The sequence below is a fragment of the Vicia villosa genome, unplaced genomic scaffold (assembly GCF_029867415.1).
Source record: "Vicia villosa cultivar HV-30 ecotype Madison, WI unplaced genomic scaffold, Vvil1.0 ctg.000181F_1_1_1, whole genome shotgun sequence".
In the NCBI taxonomy this organism is placed as follows: domain Eukaryota; kingdom Viridiplantae; phylum Streptophyta; class Magnoliopsida; order Fabales; family Fabaceae; genus Vicia; species Vicia villosa.
The window spans coordinates 107,131-125,588 of record NW_026705054.1 but is presented as its reverse complement, the minus strand read 5'-3'; the positions used below and the strand labels follow the sequence as shown (position 1 = coordinate 125,588).

General features: G+C 33.5%; 1 protein-coding gene across 3 annotated transcripts; it reads right to left on the bottom strand.

Moving 5' to 3' along the window:
• Positions 1–490: 490 nt before the first annotated feature.
• On the bottom strand, positions 491–16,000 carry LOC131625036 (uncharacterized). Of its 3 annotated transcripts, XM_058895951.1 has the most exons (23): positions 15,777–16,000; positions 15,133–15,333; positions 14,516–14,546; positions 14,240–14,424; positions 12,895–13,054; positions 10,889–10,985; positions 9,277–9,446; positions 8,761–8,927; positions 8,113–8,298; positions 7,923–8,012; positions 6,898–6,978; positions 4,752–4,892; positions 4,543–4,625; positions 4,182–4,320; positions 4,011–4,094; positions 3,383–3,541; positions 3,212–3,299; positions 2,418–2,495; positions 2,174–2,240; positions 1,984–2,080; positions 1,144–1,260; positions 1,003–1,059; positions 491–859 (listed from the first exon to the last, which is right to left on the bottom strand). In XM_058895951.1, the coding sequence occupies exons 1-23, from the start codon at positions 15,882–15,884 to the stop codon at positions 707–709; spliced, it is 2,739 nt and encodes a 912-aa protein (XP_058751934.1). In that variant the 5' UTR covers positions 15,885–16,000; the 3' UTR covers positions 491–706. The 3 variants fall into 3 exon arrangements, with proteins under 3 accessions (XP_058751934.1, XP_058751935.1, XP_058751936.1); XM_058895952.1 differs by lacking the exons at positions 14,516–14,546; positions 15,777–16,000 and having other exon boundaries at positions 15,133–15,330; XM_058895953.1 differs by lacking the exons at positions 14,516–14,546; positions 15,777–16,000 and having other exon boundaries at positions 14,240–14,447; positions 15,133–15,271.
• Between the last annotated feature and the right edge of the window lie 2,458 nt (positions 16,001–18,458).

The window sequence follows — 18,458 nt, the reverse complement described above, 5'->3', positions numbered from 1 at the left end:
AACCATGCAAGTAATCGCTCATTTTTGTTGTGTTTGTTTCACATTGTTATTTACTATAACATAAAATGGGAAACAAATACAAATATATTCACACAATTCTAAAAAAAATCCTTCTGAAATTGATTTAAATGGCTCTTGAGTAATTCTTCCAACAAGTTCAACATTACTAGAAAAAATTCAGAATATTAATAAAAATAGAGATCTAAAAATATATTACTTATAATTTAAAACAATGATATAATTGATATCGAAAAACATTGATTTTATGCCTAAATGTAATTATTGAATAAAAAAGAATGGTTTTTACTATGACTTAAAAAAGTGATGTCTGCCTAATTAAAGTGGTTACAGGAATATAACATATGATGAATTATGATTTTGGGGATGAAATATAGCCAGATAAATGTGTTGCAAATATCACTGAGGTTTTTTGTACATAAAAAGCTTCACTATATTGCCACTTTGATGTAAGGTAACTTACATTAACGTCTAAACTAGAAGTTCGTGAACAATACAAAATCAAAAACCAAAATACTAATGATTATGATGACCATGATGGTGATGATATTTGGCAAATAGTAAATTTGAAATCAATAAACCCTCCAACAAATAAAGAGGGAAAGACAAGATCAGGGAAAGACAAGATCGACTCTAACTAACTAGTCCCACACAATGTCAATGACCAAACAAATCAGACAAACATAAATCACACAGAAGTAGACACCATGGCCCCTGCCAAAGTTGGTAATTGCTTGTTTACATGTCGAATAGTTGACTGGAGGCATCTGTCTTGAGCACTCAAACATGACTTTGCTGTTCCAATCAGTGTATGGCAAATAGAGGACAATTCATTGCTTTGCTGCAACAGAAGAAACATAGCAGTCAAACCTTTTTTTGCTCATAATGAATTTGTGATAACAACAAAATATGACAACTTCTTAACTTGTTGGATTGATTACAAATAATGAAAAGCTGAATTCAAACAATTATATGACATCTTACCATGAAAGATGATGCTATGCAATTGCAAGCTTCGAGTGCCATACTTCCTCGAGCAGCCTTCATTTTAGCATAATAAATTAGTACGAATTAAAATTTGTTAAATAAATCAAACAATGTTTAATTAAACCATGCTGAAGATACCTGGGAAGGTTCTTGTTGAACGGCACAAAGTAGGTTCTCAAGAACAACCTTTGACAACGAATCAAGTTCTTGCTTGTAAGACGAATCCCCGTAATATAACATGTCATTGCCAGGTATCTGGAAAGGCAAAAAAAAACTTGAGATTTTAAGATGCATAAATAATAAAAACTAAAAACCATAACTAGTCAGGAAAACTTGAGATTTACAAAACCATAAACCATTGTGCATATAATAGCCACTGCAAATAAGAAAAAACTGGCATCACATGAGCAGAACCTTGGTTAGAAACTACTAATGGTGACAAACGAGGGACTATGGCTACTCTAGAATCTAAACCGTTAGTAAACTTCTCAAAGATGATAGAATATAAATGATCTGAAGAAAACAGTGTTACCTCCCTACCTCTCTGTCCCTGCAGGTTGTTGCCAAAGGAAAAGAAACGACTTATCGGGCAAGGAGTGATTGATTGAGTTTACTAGAGACGGTTGATAGATAATCAAGCATTAGCAATATTACCGATCTTTGTAAAGAAGATATGAGGAACGGAAGGATTGAGAGAAAATGCTATTCATTTCTCCTTCATACTGATGTTCCCTCCTTCATTATCTAAAACCATATAACTTCAACAACTCATAAACTATCCCCATTACTCTGGAGTTTGGATGCACAAGAAACCGACATGAGTTTTCTCAATTCTCGTTACAAAAATCAACATTTGTTTTGTTCATTTTGGAATGACGGGATGATTTATCATTTTTTTTTCCATTATGTAATCATATATGTTAAAAGTTGCTTTAACCACAGTTTACCAATACAAAATAAGGCAAGGTGAGGCTATACCTGTGTATTTGCATGATATGGCAGAGTCTTTTGCGATAAAGTTGTCAATAATAATAGGATAGCAGAAAAAATTTGTGTCTTCATTTTTGGGTCAAACCTGCAGATGTTTCCAATTCATTCATCAAACAAGATTTGAAAAGGAAAAGAGAGAATATGTTTCAATTATAGATATATCCCAAAGAAAACTGACCATGATTGGGAGCTGATCAATGAAAATAAGTTATTTGGGAAATAGGTAATCGGTAGACTAATATTACCTTCAAAAAAGTTAAAGAAAATCATTGTAAGTACACAGATATAAGAATGAGTTATATATATCTCAATACCTAGTACACAGATCTTTCTATTGCAGATTACAATAGTAGAGACCTAGATTAAAAAAGATGTTTTTACATTTTAATGAAAATCAATGAAAAAGTTGAAATAATATTAACCTGGGACCATAATTAAGAAGCCACACAGCTTTCTAATAGATGAAACTAGTCCTTCAACATCAGCTGGAGTTCGAAAGCCTACAAAATCGAGCAAAACAACAGTCAACTATTTTTGGATGCAGGAATGCAATCTAGATTACTACAATAAGCATTCTTTTAGAAAGAGCCATGTTAGCACAATCAGTGCACTTTGATTACAGAACTGAAAAACAAAAATATGCCGATACAAGCAACCAAAAGATAAGATAGGAGAGCTAAAAGCACACCTCTTGGAAAAGAATAGAAGGAATATATTAGCAATAGACCCCCAATAATAAAGACTTATTCTATAAATACAAGTGGGCCCAGGGAAGCAGTTGTAAAATTATAAAAGGGAGGTTAGGAGAAGGGTTAAGGGATCGGTTATATTGTTACTAGTTGGTTGGGAGAGATTAGGCTCTCCAACTCCTTGCATTAATTCTATGCTACCTTTCAAATCATTAGATAATAGACCTAGAGAATACAAAAAAGTCATGATACCCAAGTTACCGAGTTTTCTGCTCCACCTTGAGGTAGTAAAAATAAAAAATATACACCAATTCATAGTCTAGGCAACATAAATAAGTTTTAACTGTGATAACTTCAAACCATTTGAGCACCACTAGTGGATAATAGAATATAAGAATTTATCATCAAATAAATTCCCACAGACATACTACTAGTAACAAATGAATAGGATTCATAATCAAATATTGGTTCTTAGTACTTCCACAACAGTTCTGTGACTACTTTACATGTTTTACATATAAACTTACCATCAACTCTGTCCAAGATATGCAAACAGCTGATTCCTGAGTCAATTAATCCATCTACATGAGAAACCAAGCCCCCAAAGAATGCTACCTGAAAAATTCAAACTATGAATCCGTGAATAAATGTAAGAAAAGTACATAGAACTGTAATGTGCTAAAAGCACTTCTACCCACCTCTGCAGTCTCTAGAAAAAGATCAAATTGTCTCTGACCAGAGATAGAAGGTATTGTGACTTCGCTAAATGTGACACATGACTTGAAAAAACTCAGATCTTTCTTAGCACATTGCAAAGAGAGAATTGCTAAAGAATTGCTGGAGTGAACGAGAGTTTCCTGCGAGAAAGCATGATTATATATCAAAATATATTTTACCAGTGCTATTTGCAAACAAAGTGTCTCCAAACATTACTTGTTTCTTCCAAAACTCTACAAACAATTTTTGACCTTTAGACTTAATACTTAAAGAGCATGTCTGGTACACCGAATTGTTTTAAAGGAATTGAAATGAAATTGGAGTGGATAGGAACGGGGAGGGCCATTTATATTGTGGTGTTTGGTTGTGTCAAAAATGGAATGACATAGTGGGTTGGAATGGAATGACCGTTCATATTCTACTGCTTGGTTACACCGGGAATAGAATGACTCCCTAAATAAAAACTACTACTACCCACGACTTACTTACCCATACAATGAATTGGAACATTTGCTAGTTGTAGAACATTATGATATTCATATGTCATTTGTAGTTGTTTTTAAGAAATATACTTTATCATAAATCAATTAAAACAAAAGAATGACAAACCTTAAGCTCATTGAATCTGCCAAAAGATGCTCGGCAATCAACCAGAAATGCTAAATGGTGTTCCATCTCTGCTCCATAATCTACCTAGCAATTAGAGGCAGTTCTCAACAAACTATAATTGTGGCAAAAACATTATCACAGCCAAAGAATGTGAGCAAGGTCAAAAGTTACCATTTGCACAAAGCGAGATACTGAACGTGCCACTTGGCTATCATCATTCTTTGCATTTATAAATTCCATATTATCATGTAGAGTCCGAGAAATTTCAAAAAACAACTGTATGCTTGTTGGGTCCCTAATACGGCCACTCCTGCCCAACAAATTATAATCCATAGTTCCTTAAAATATGTGTATCATAATATCATATATGTACTACAGAGTCACCAAATGAAAAAAGCTGAAATTTATTTTTCCTCAAATGCTCGAAGAATATGTCTATCATGTACATACTAGTAGAAAATCAAGGGAAGACACATGAGTGCCAATAATGAGTGGAAGGACAGTAAGCCAAAATATGTGTCATAAGTAGTACCTCGTTGCCATATTAAGGATGTGCAAAAAGACAGCATCCTGTGATTTCCCATGCAATATATCCAAGATTTCAGGAAAATGATTCTACAAAATGATAATGATAAAAGTAAATCACTAATAGCATTCATTTACAGCTCATATTTTGAAGTTTATGAATAACAGAAATGATAGAAAGACGATAGTATGCAAAAGTATATTATAGGAATGTACCAGACAAAACACATCTTCCAAACACTCAAAATGAGACAGAAGTTTCACCAAGAGAGATTGCAAGCTTGACATTTCATCTATTGTAACTCCATTCGAAGCACGCTCTGAAATGCCTCTCAAAATGATGTCCAAATGATTATCCTGGCATAGATGAGTACTTAGAGGAAAGATTACAAGAATATTTTGAACGTTATTCCCATGTTATTTGAGAATGGCAGGTAGATTGATAGTGATAGGACGTTAAGGTCCAGCACGTGTGATGACCCAACCGTTGGGTCCATTTTACACAAGCACAGCTCCAAGAAAGTTGTTGAAGCTGTGGGAATCAAAGTTAGTTGGGATATTCCCTGTGTTACACTTTTCTGTTATAAAAGAGAGGGAAGGGTAATGACTAATGAGTAATTCATTCAGAATTGTTGATAGAGTCAGTTAGGAGGAAAATTCTCTCTGGTTTAGGAGCAAATATGCTCTAGTTTGGGAGATTTTGGAACACTGGTGTAGTTTTCTGTTTTCCCCACCATTGTAAGAGCTTTAAGCTAGATCACCTGCAATTTATAATACACTATTGTAACCTAAACTTTCTGGTTTCTATCAGATTGGCACCTAAATTCGATAACAAATAATCAATCTACCAGCAATGAATCTGAATATTTTATGGATTTTCCTAAGTTGGTCATATGTGTTAGAGTGCTTGTGTTTTTTATCATTTTGACTATTTATTCCAGGTAAGTATTACTATTATATAATGGAACTTTGAAACTCCAAACTCTCCTCTTCATCTTCTCTAATTTCAACATCATTTCAATGTCTAAACTCCTTAAGTGCAACACCGGCAAACTGACAACTTCCATGTGGAAAGCATTTGGCTATTAATATATTTATCAAAGGAAAGCAAGCTTCATAATCGAAGTGCAGGTTCTGTTCCTCGCGAATGGGAATCAAGTTAGTTGTTGATTGAAAAGACAAACCATGAGATTGAGCAAAGCTGGAGTTACCTGGAAGCAATAAAGGTAGCAACCTCACCCACCCAGCCTACAAAATTATAATAGGTTGATACTCAATATACAGTGTCTGTGAACATCAGGCTGATTAATGGCAAAACATCAAGAACTGGCTTCCGAGAAAATATACTAGAGATATAATGGCATAATGCTACTACCTACATCCCTATGTAGCAGCAATAAGAGCCTTTTGAAAATTTTATTTGGTTTTGAGACCCCTTTCACATTCTCTCTTGCATTAACTATTGTTTTTACCAAAATACCCTTAATTACTTCGTCAGCACTCTCGTGAGGATCGGAGAAAAGATAGGGGTGATGAGTCCCATTAAAAACCAACTAGTGGACAACTTATTAGGTAGAGGAGTGAGATGATGAGTCTTAATAATTATAAGTGTAATATTCGGAAAATAACATAAGTTATTAACAAGTTTAATGCAACAAACTAAACTACTCAACTTTCTTAATTTGACTGAGGTAGTAATTACTGATATTCCCTTTTGTATCCTTTTAATTTTGCTAAAAAGAAGTCATTATGAGTGGGAAGGAATATAATGCAAGATAATTTGGTTCTCTCTTCTACTATTATTCTTTTCTATTTTCTTCCTGCATCATATTTAGATTATAAAATACCAGCAGTTACTATTAACAACGAATAACAACTGTACTTTACAGCTCAGCTAAAGTCTTGGTAGAAATCTGTGTTTTTTATGTAAAAAAATTTTAACTGTTTTTAAAACCTATTTAAGTTCGGCATTTGAAAATAAAATGAACAAACTTGTCTAAGTTAATCAAAAGTACACCATAAAATCAATGTCTCAAGCAGTTACAAACTCCAATTCATTTTGACATTTACTGCCTGCTTGTCACTGCTTTTCAAGAATAACCAATGGCATCTTTACATAATGTTAATATAATTTCAAAACAAAACATCTGAACCTCCAACAAATACTATTTTTACAGCAATGAAAATAAAAAAGGTGATTACTACAAATGCATATCAGCCTCAATAATCTTAACCCTGTAAAAACTAAAAAGGAGAAGAGAGTAGTGCACTAAACATAAATAATAAATATGGAATAAACACCCTTTTTATTCACTGTTTATAGGAGCAACAGATCTGACTGTACCCACTCACTCAAACATACCATGTGATTTTGAAGTATAAGATCGGCATAAGCATCTATGACTTTCAGGTACTCATCAAGATTCTTGTATGCAGCAATAACCTGAAATTGCAGCCAAATTAGAGAGTATATCAAATACCAGGAGGAAAAATTACACTGACAAAAACATGCTTAGGAAAGAAGCCCAGAATAAAATCACTTGAAAGCAAAAACAATTGCAAAAATCAAATTCACCAAATTACCAAAAGTCGGGAAAGGGATGTTAATTACTAGCATGCAAGATAGCCTTTACCTTAAGTCTATATGTAGTAATGAGGTGCACAAACAGAGAGTAAAGAGAAGAAAATTAAAAACTTAAAATTTCTCAACCTACAGTCTATACAATTACAAAGCATAACACAATTTAGTATACCTCAACCAACAATCCATACATACCTTTTACTTTTTATTTCACTAGTTATTTTTCAGGAAAAGGTGACTGGTTTATTCGAACTGGTATCTTTATTGGACATGCAAAAGGACTAAAGAATGAATTCTTCATTCTTAATTTTTATTAATCAATTTTTTGAGATAATTCTACATAAGTTACTTATCTCGCTTTATATTTTTTTTATCATATATATTTTTATTTTGCCATTATAAGGGAATTTCCTATCACTGATATATACTTCCTCTTTCGATTTTTCTATTTTCCTAAAACGAAACAAAAATTGATTGAAAGAGAATAAATTACTGAAAGAAGTGAAAGTCTGGACAAATATATATCCTCGTAGAATAACCAAAAAAAAATTACATCAACTAAGATCGCCCAGTCTTTTGCCTTCCTCTATTAATAAAACCTCTTCCCTACATTCTAATTTCAAAAAAAAAATAAAGAGAATACGTGCCCCTGGCACCATGCTTTCCCGCCACTAGAGGAAACAACAAAGAAAATACATCATTTCCCCAAAGATGTAGATAAATAAAGAGATAGGTAGATCTACAAAGACTCTATCAAATTGTAAAGTAATGATGTAACACGAGATGGACTAGAAATATATAAGTACCTGCATAACTTTATCTAACACGGCATTGACAATGTCAACTGGGCATTTCCCTTCGTACAACCTGAACCCAAGCAATCTGTAATTCAGGTGCTGTATTACCAAAAAGAACATTAAAGGTGCATATCGGAAAAACAGACACATAATGTGTGCTATAAGTATTTAAAGCATGATCGAAATCGCAAATGCAAACCTGTGGAAAGGAATTATCATTGTTAAATTCAATGAGATGAAGGATATGCACAACATTTGAACTGACAACTTCAATAGGGAGTTCCTTCAGTAAATGATGAAGAACGAGCGAAACACATGAAACAGTCCCAAAATTTTGTTGATTCTTCATTAATCCAAGCTCTGATAGAACGTCATTGACTCGTCTCTTGACATAGTAAATATAAATAGATCAGCATAATGCAAAGGATAAAGAGGGGAGTAAAATTTAGCAATCTGATTTTTCTTTTTCAAACTTTTTGTCCAGTTACTGTAAAGATAAGCAAGAATTCTTATTAAAGATTAAGACATGGACTTAGTTTTCCATTATAGTAATAAGTACCCTAAGCATGTAGCTATGTGCATATTTCACGAAGTTTCAACCAGCATTATCGTTTGAATCGCTCAAGCAAAATTCAAAATGGGAGATCAACCATACCAACCAATGAAACTTCATCACATACCTGGGGTAACCCAAATATGTATCGGGTCCTCCACACAAAAAAAAGTGTATGGGATCTTCAAATAAAATGGATGTATGGTGTCTTAAAAAAAAACAGATGTGTGGGACTAGGAACACATGATATTGTCCAAAACAAGTAAACACGTTAAAATGAACTTCATCACATACCTGGGATAACCCAATAAATATACACTTCATAATGTACTCAATGGTTGGTTCCATAAGACTGATTTGCAATTTTTTGTTATTTTGGAAATTTCCAAGATTACTTTCATTGGGAGCTAAGGTTTGTGTCAAAATAACTCTGATATCATTAACACAAGTTACAAGATAGCCTGTTACAATTTCACAATTCACGAAATGAGTTTTATGAAAATGAACACGAGGAAATATACAGCAAACAGATACATTAAAGTGCAGAAAAACAGAACGAGTCAATTCAATGACCTTTGCATTCCATTGAGAAAAAGGGATAAGAGAGAAAATTAGGGCTTGTTTCGTTTCTGTTTCCTTTCCATTTCTATATGCATTTAGAGTTTACACTTTTAATTACAAAAAATGCCACCTGTTTAACTTTTAATTACTCTGGATACACACAGATCTTATTTTAACAGTTAAAAGGGTCCATCTGGTTCACATGTTTTATATATCCTAAGAATTGACATATAGTATATACTAAAATACCTATGTCATGTGATGGAAGCTTCTGAGCACAATGAGCCATATATAGACGGCAATATGCAGATGCCACTGGATCTCCTAATCCTCTTGTCATCATCACTAAGCGTTGGAGACTGTCAGTAGGCTGGTCGAGAAGAAAACGCCGGCAAGGCAATATTGCCAGCTCCAAGTAACTATGATACAATTTCATATAAACAGTCAGCACATGCCATTCAGTAAGAAGCAATCTTCAGTGCAGCAATTTTCTAAATGTTTTTAACAAACTCTTCCAATAGTTTTTTGAAAGTACATATATATTATAGCCAAGTTTTAAGCAATATTGACAGAAAATGGTGTTTGTCGCATTGCTTACAATCTTCTGTTTTAACACTCTATCAGAGGTTCAAAATCATTTTTGAAGTTAATTATAAGAAGACGATACTCCATAACGAAGTACATATCTGCAAATAACAGTCCTATACCACTGCCCATAAAAAAAAAAATATCCTACAGAATATAGCCAGCCTAACTGTTTTTGTATCGAAGTTCATGTATTGTAACAGCCCTATTATCGAAGTTCATGCCACGTAGGTCCAATTTCTAACTAAATCAAATATAACACAAAGGCTTAAGCTTTTTGATGCAGATGCAATTATTGATTTGGTAGGAAAAAACAACCCATTGTAAGGTACTAAGAAGATTTAAGGAAGTACGCCTGATGAAACAGAGTGATGGACGATTGCATCAATGGCGCAATGTAAGACGGATTGGATGCAAAACTCCTGACAGATTGAATAACATAAGGGAAATGAATATACCTAGAGATTGAAACCCCAATTCTCAGCTCTACCATTCCAACACTTCTTTAATTGTTTTCCTTCGTCATTCTGTTATTTTTCACTCCATAAATTCCTTTTCTTCTCTCTCCCCGTCTTCAATCATGATCCCTGCACAAGACAACACTTCTTTAAATTCTTTCCTACGTCATTCTACTATTCCTCACTCAATACATTCCTTTTCTTCCCTCTCCCTGTCTCCAATCATTATTCCTGCACAACCCCAGCTGTCAATTTAGTCACATTTCTCTATTGCCTCAGGCTTCCTTCCACTTCAGGCTCTAGTTCCTCCTTGTAAAGTTGAGAGATGTCTCCTACTAATTTTTTTTTTATAAGCAAATGTCTCCTACTAATAAACACTTTTCTAGAGTGTATCTCATCTAATGTGGGACTTTTAACACATGTAAACAATAGAGCAAAAGTCAAAGAACTATGTCAAGGAGGCTTTCCTAGCATATCAAGAACCAGATTATCCCAAAAAGCATAAGCAGTTAGCACTGCCCCACAAATAGTTTTTATGTATAACAAAGTTGTGCTTCACCAACAAAGAAGAATGGCTATTTATTGTATTTGGGTGTAAGCTTTAAGATTACAGAAATTTAAATGGATGTGATTTTCGTAAGGGGAAAGCTATGGACAGTCTTTTAAAACTGAATTGATAGAAATTGTGAATACATGAAGAAAATAGAGGTGAACATGACATCATAAAGTCTCAAACCAACATAAACAGAAGAAACTTAACTTCGTCAGAAAAAGCTTGCAACAAATAAGTTAAATAGAGGGAGGGATAAGGAACTCACATGCGTGGAAGAAGATCTTGCACTGCACCAATTTTGCTGAACCAGTTATAACAAGTTTCTTTGGCATCAGCGCAGATATCGCTGGCTTCAAAGTTTTCTACACAATTCAAATAAAATACTTAAGAAAAAAGAATGTCACAGATCATCGGCTTGTATGGCGTATAAAGTAATCTCAATAAATGTGATATAGATGGAAACATTCAAACATATTTGGCAACTTCTTATGTTTGAGATAGTAAGGGCTTCATTGAAGTTACGGCATATTTTCAATTGGTTAATTCATCCCAAATAAGAAATATCCCAAACTGTATTTCGACAAATCATATATCATATATGCCTTCCTCTATAATGCATGTATATCAAAAAATGGTGGCTTATCCTGCTAACATTTGTATCTAACACCAATGCGTTTGTATTTTTGGTATATCGTTGTGTTTATCATCCCTACCGTCAAAGTACTCGCCAACCATAATAATTACATAGGGACGTGAGAGAGGGGGGACAGTCAGTCACAGATCAAGTTTATTTTAATTTTTACCATATACAAATAAGATTTACTTTGTATATACTGATAATGTAACTTTCTTACACATACGTTCAATCAAATCATCTAAATTCTAATAGTTCATAAAATGTCCCTACATTAGTGTGATTTGATTTGATGTGTGTGTAAAAAAGCTTTACAGCATCACAGCATCGAATTAATCTCATACAAATACACATACTCTATTTCATATGCATTTTCTACGTCATATACATTTTCATAGTTGTGTATTAATGATAAAGAAACTACTGTACTTGTTTATCATAATGATGCCCCTTTCCTTACCCATGCAACTTCGAGAATTCTATTTTTTGCATGTAGTGGCATTTTAAAAACAACAAACAAATAACTACATGCATTTTATCAAAAGAAACTCCAGAAATCATAGTAATATTTTGAAAATAATAATATTAGACATGGTCCCAACTGGTATTACTAATATCATTCTGGTTAGTTTGGCTAAGCACCATGCTGGCATCGGTCTTGTTGAACCAGCTGGAAAAAAAAATGTTCAGAAGAACTATTTGAAGAAAAGCATATGGGTGATAATTTTCTGTTATATTATTATCAAGAAAAGAGTGCTCCTTTTATAAGAGAGAAAATACAAAATCAACTCCTTTATTTTAGGAGTAATATAATGACTCATAATGACTCTTAAACAAGAAAATAAATAATACTAAATAAGAAATATTTCAACACTTTTTATAGATAACTTTTCCAGATAATGATAAATAGTACCCAAAAAATCAAACAAAAACTCGCATATTGATTTTCACCATTCAAATAATTTATTTCAAATTTTCAACCACAGAACCAATGATTTGTTTTTATACCATTGTGATTTTGAAAAAATGTAAAACAATTCTGTAGGATGATTCTAACAAGTTCATGCTATTTCGTTCATAACAAGTAGAACTTCACGTGTTTCCTTTCTAGCTCTTCTAAAGCAAATACATGGACAAATCACAAACCACAAGTTATATTCCAAATTTAACCAATTTCTCATTTAAATCTAAACTATCATATTTATAATGACATAATGCCCTTGCAGCCTTGGGTCAGCAATCCCTCAAACTAAAACTATTATAAACCCATTTGCCCACAATTGTTAGATTTTCTTCTGATTTCTCCATGACCTGCTCAATAGAGAGATATAATAGGCGGCCAGCTATGAACTTTTAGATTTTGATCAATGACTAGATAATAATAAAAATGCACTCTGGAGATACATTACTAAATAAAAGTTAGGAACCAAACGACCCAGTTCTAAACAGAGTATAGTTTGAAGGAATTAACGTGCTTTTAATATGTTAAAATACAAAATACCAAGTTTTCAAAACATTAGTATTAAAAAACATAAAGTTGAAAATTATTAGCATGCTGCAGACAAATTATAAGCTTGTTCTGACTGAATCATATTACTACAAACTACGTACATAAAGAATTCAAATTGAAAAATTACCTGCCAAGTTGCAGAGTAAAGCTCCATCTTCAGTAAATTCTGCTTTCTGCTTTATGCGCTTCCAAACCAGGTCCCCAAGCATGTCCATGATATCTGTGACAAGGACAAATAGAGTGGGATAAAACTCAGATACTGATGTATCCACCATAAGCTTAGCAACCTGCAAATAAATAATCATTTTCAGATATGCATAGTCAACCATTAGCAACACAGTTAAGATCAGAAACAAAAAGAAATCATTATCTCAATCATGCACTTTCTCAATATATTTTTAAAACAAAAATATTATTGAGAGTGAATAAAGCATAGAGGAAAAGAAAATATAAAAAAGTCACTATAGTTTACAAGGGCTCTTCCATCCCTATATTATCTGAGAAATGGGAAACCAAGCACAGAAACATATAAACAAGCAACAAGAACTATGCTAAGCTCAAAGGTAATGCAAGGAAGGATCTCTAACCTAGGATTTCTAGATAAGGTCAAATGCCTAGATTCATCTATATGAAATAAAGAAAAACAAGATTGTGTTGCATAGACACTAATATGGAGATAGTCCGTCTCCTATATTATACAACCAAAAGCAGGGTACTACAAACTTTGTAAACTTTAGGATACAGGTACCCTGAGGTATGTTAAATAAAATGAAGAAAAAAAATACTGATAAAAAAATAGCATTGTACAGTGTCTATGGACCAGAATATTATACATTCAATATAATAATAGTGAGCATTATTTGATTTCATGAATTTATTCATAATATGGATTTATGAGTCAGCCCGTTGGGACTTGATTTCAATTGACAGGGAAGCTGACCAAAGGGTAACAGATACTACTTAAGTCATATCTCTAAGCGGTGTGAGACTTTTCCAACACACCTCCTTGGGCCTAGAGCAAGGACAAACACAGGTGCCAACAACAAACTTATTTTAGATTAGGCTCTAATGCAGTCTGAGAAGTTGGGCTTCGAGCTTAACTCAACCTCACAAATCAGCTTATAAGGAGAGAACCTAAGTCATATTTATAAGGTCATATTTCTAGACGATATGAGACTTGTCCAATGCTTATTAACAGTAAAAGAAGTATCTCAGGTTTTCCTAACTTCTATCAGAGCATCTAAAAATAGTAAAATACCATATTAAAGGACCAAATAGCAGACAACCTACTAGATAAAACCTTCAGCTTAATCAGCTAAATGAGCATCATGCATATAATATATTCTAGCTAAATGGAACAACTAAAAAACAAATATGTTTATCTTTCTACTTGATTTCAAAAAACAAAAAAGGTGATTTGATTTATACAACAATAATATTGCAAAATAAATTATTAAATACATTGAAGTCACCTTTATAGATAACCTTAAGGATGTTACTCGGTTATCAGCAAGCCAAGAGCGGGTAATTTCATCTTTAAGCTCGTGTAGTCGAGAAACATACTCCTGCCAAGTAATCACCTTGACACCCTCGTCTGCAAATTTTTTAGGATCATCTAGTTCCTCCAAATGCATACTTGTTGAAGATTTGTCATGTGCTGAGAATTGGGACACCATGTAACTAAATGACATTAAATAAAGGATAAAACATTAAAAATCAATGTAAAAGATATTGGCAATTTGGCATACATTTTCCACTTCTCATTAAAACATCGGGCATCTGTAATTTGGAAAATAAATAATTAGATAATTAAAATAGAAATTCAAAAATACCTCTAAGGTGCTAAATAAAGTGTACTTAATAAGAAATGAAGTGATGTTAGTGTTGTTTTCTTTTTGCATAACCAGCAATCATCACATCTGCAAGTCTACTAATGATAGGTAAACCTCTTCCTTAAAAATATTTGATAGTTAATATCTATTAAAGTGGCCAATGAAACAGTGTTTTCCCACATGGAAACCAATGAACAATAGAAAGCTCTATCTTTGTGAAATGGAAAAATATCCACCCTTAACAAAGACATGGAAAGGGAGAATAACTTGCAGAAGGGTATTGCCCAATTCCACAGCGGTTAACCCTAACTTAGTGGCAGTATCAAAATTCATACGTCAATCACCACTATAAGCAATTAAGAATGTTCAAATTTAATATGAAGTGTTTGTAGTGTCATTACAAAACATGCTTCCCCTGCATGACAAATACTACATTTACCCTCAGCCATCCTCAGATACCACCATATATTTATATATAGCACCTTCTTTATAACTTTATAGGAACCAGAAAAATGAAATACAGTAAAACTTACTGAGGAAAGGGAGACCATTTTTGAAACAGGAAACCTCTGCATAAGTAGTCTCCTGAAAGAGGTCCATTCCTTTATTGGCTGGTCACCAGAAGTTTCACTCAAATTGTCAGGATCTGGAGGGGTAGATTTTGCATCATTATCAATTCCTCCTCTCAGTGGATCATAGAAATCAGCATTCCCACAAACCACAGCATCGTTAACCTAAACAGAGAATATCAACAGATAATTGAAGATTGTCAGTTTGCCACACCTTACAAGTTACAACTGTAAATTGATACTTCAAAAGGTTACTTAATATACTTATATATACCTTAGTGTCTAAATTGAAGAGACAGTGATAGTATAGTTACTAAATTGATGGTTTATTCCCCTAAAGTTCTACTTAATCACAATAATTCAACTTGAAAATCACAACACCAGGCATTATCACAAAAAGCTACTCGTTTGCAATTCATAATTACGATTCTATGAAAATTTATTCCTAGTGAATAAAAGTTTCTTGTTCATTTGATTGCTTTAGGTTGATAAAAATTAAAAAATAAAACGTTAACTCAGCGAAATCAGAAAACGCAACACCGACGATACATGATAGCATATAGCAGATATTTTACGATTCAAGATAGTGTAATCGTTGAGAGAAGGACCTGTGTGAGGGGTGGAAGTGGAGAAGAGAGAGGATGAGCATCGGCGCGTGCGCGGGGAAGCGCGTGAGATTCATTCTCGGTTTTGTAATCACGAGGTCTGAACTCCATGAAATGAAAGTATTCAAGAATGAGAGCTGGGGAATTCGGGGTTTAGCTGCTGGGACTCTGGTTTTAAAGAGAATATTTCAATTCATCTTTAATCCTCCCTGGTATTTAGCTAAATTTCATTCATATCTTTGATTTCGGAGATACACAATAGAAAATATTTTTTTTTTCAAAATTTAATATTTTTCGGAGTTATATCTACGAAAGTATTTTTAATTGGTAACTGTTAGGAAATAAATCATAATAATTTAGTTCAATGAATCTTGTATAGCTACATCTACATAACATCTTAGCGCCATAATATTATGTAGATGTAGTTCAGGAATTATCTGGTATACTTTGAATTAGCATGATCACTCCTTTATTGTAGGTTTTTTTTTCAACAGTCACCTCCACGAACCTAAAAACCCTACATCATCAATATCATTTTTCACTCCAAAACTTCAACATTTTGGTGCAACAAATCAAAGGGAGCAAGAAAAGACTGAATTTCAAATAAAGATTCAACTTTGTCCATTACATTGCTCACATTAAGCATCAAATTTTTGTAAAAAAAATATAAAGTTGCTTCTGTATGTACAGCTCTAGAACGTGTTGATGATGAACACGTTCCATAGGTACATCTCTGGAACATATATGTGTTGTTTTATCAGCAGTCTTGTGATTTTGTGTTATTTTTGTTATTATTTGCGAACAGGTATGGTGCACCCCGATAATATCTCAAACAAATTAGTTTCTACAAACGATGTTTCTCCGAATGTTGAAGGGGTTGTCGTAAAGGCGGTAGATGTCGGCGATGACTTTAATAACAAGTAAGAGTTTGATGATCGTGATAGCATGCTCACATGGATTCGTAGGAATGCAACTAGCCTTGGTTTTGGTGTGGTAATAGGAAGATCGAATAATGGTTCGGAAAGAAGAAACGCTTTCGTAACAATGTTGTGCGAAAGAAGCAAGAAATACCATACTCTTTTACGAAAGTTTAAAAGAGACGACACGGGTAGTAGAAAATGTGAGTGTCCATTTAAAATTCGTGGTTATATGTTAGCTAGCAAGAAGTGGAAATTTAGTGTTATTTGTGGTTTGCATAACCATGAATGGTGCTCAAATTTACAAGGTCATCCTAGTGTATGTCGGCTCAAACCAAAAGAGAAGACATGTATTAGTGACATGTCCTTGAATCTTGTCCAACAAACACTTCTCAATACTTCAAGCTCGGATATAGTCTAATGCACGACTCATTCTGACTTTCATATTATCAAAACCAGATGGCATCTTTAAGCCCATCTCACACATCCTTCTGCCAACATCTGGATGGCATCTTTAAGCCCATCTCTGGCAAAAAGTCCCTGCATCATCAAGGGCAAATTTCTGGGTATTCTAGTGTCCAATCCTCTTCCACCTTCAGATACCGATTGGCATACAAACCACTCTACATCCTCAAGTTTAAGAAGATTGAACAGGGGCAGCTGTCATACCCCAAAATTTTCCCACCATGATTCCATACAAAACTCATCCAAGTATAAAAAGCTCAAGATTTAATTGGATGCACACTCTCCTAAGCAACAAGCCATAACTAGGGTTTTGTTTCTCTCCAAGTTAAATCAACTTCAAGTGGACTTCATGACCTCTCATATGCATCATAGTATCCTCATGCCAAGTTTCAAGCTCTGATTCATAAGATTGCTCAGTCAACAGTTCAAATGGTCAACAGTCGACCAGTTTGACCTAAAAGTCAACTATGGTCAAATCACAGTCAAAACTCCTGATTTTTGGTCAACATCAATACTTTGAAGTAACATGCATCATTTTATCAAGGGACGATCATGATTCATCAAGAAAAAGTGCATAAACCAACAAAACCCAAAGTTTCTAAAATAGGGTTTTTTTACCTAAAAGTCAACTGAACTTTGACCAGCCATAACTTTCACATGGAACATTATAAATTTCCCAACCAAGGCCTATTTTAAAAGAAATTGAATTCTCTACAACTTTGTCTCTCTAATGCCAAGGTCAAAAATGCTTTATTTGAGAGATATGAGCCAAAATATTACAGGTCCTTCTAGAATCTCGCAAAAAGCTACTTTTTGTCAGGAGCCATATCTCCAAGATAAAATCCTCAAATGCAAAATATGTTCCAAAGTGGCTTATAGAAGACGTCTTGGGCTTTCCAAAAAGTCCTAGAATACCTTCATATGATAAAAATTGAGAGAGTTATGCATTGATAAAGTTGGCAAATTTTGGAGAAAAGGCATGAAATCAATATTGAGCAAAATTGAATTTTTTTCAAATGGGCCTATCTTTTTGTGTTTGAAACTTGTTTCTAACATGGTCCACGACCCCTAAGTCCATTCAAGCTTATTTCTTGTATTTATTTTATTTATTTTTTATTTTTAAGTCATTAAAAGTCAAATTTAATTAAATAAATAGTAAGAAATATAAAAGATATGCATGACTTTTATTTTCCAATCAAATCTAATCATCCAATCATCTTATTTCTGATCCAAATTCGTGGCAAGAGATATTAGGGAGAGATGAACAAGATTGAAACCAATTTTGGAAAGATTTGTATACAAA

Bases quoted from the DNA above. Each gene is read 5' to 3' on its own strand.
- LOC131625036 (XM_058895951.1), bottom strand. From the start codon at position 15,884: ATGGAGTTCAGACCTCGTGATTACAAAACCGAGAATGAATCTCACGCG. The intron at 6,979-7,922 runs GTACTTATATAT...CTGCAATTTCAG, and splicing joins TGTTAGATAAAGTTATGCAG to GTTATTGCTGCATACAAGAA. The intron at 2,241-2,417 runs GTTAATATTATT...ACTTTTTTGAAG, and splicing joins CTTCTTAATTATGGTCCCAG to GTAATATTAGTCTACCGATT.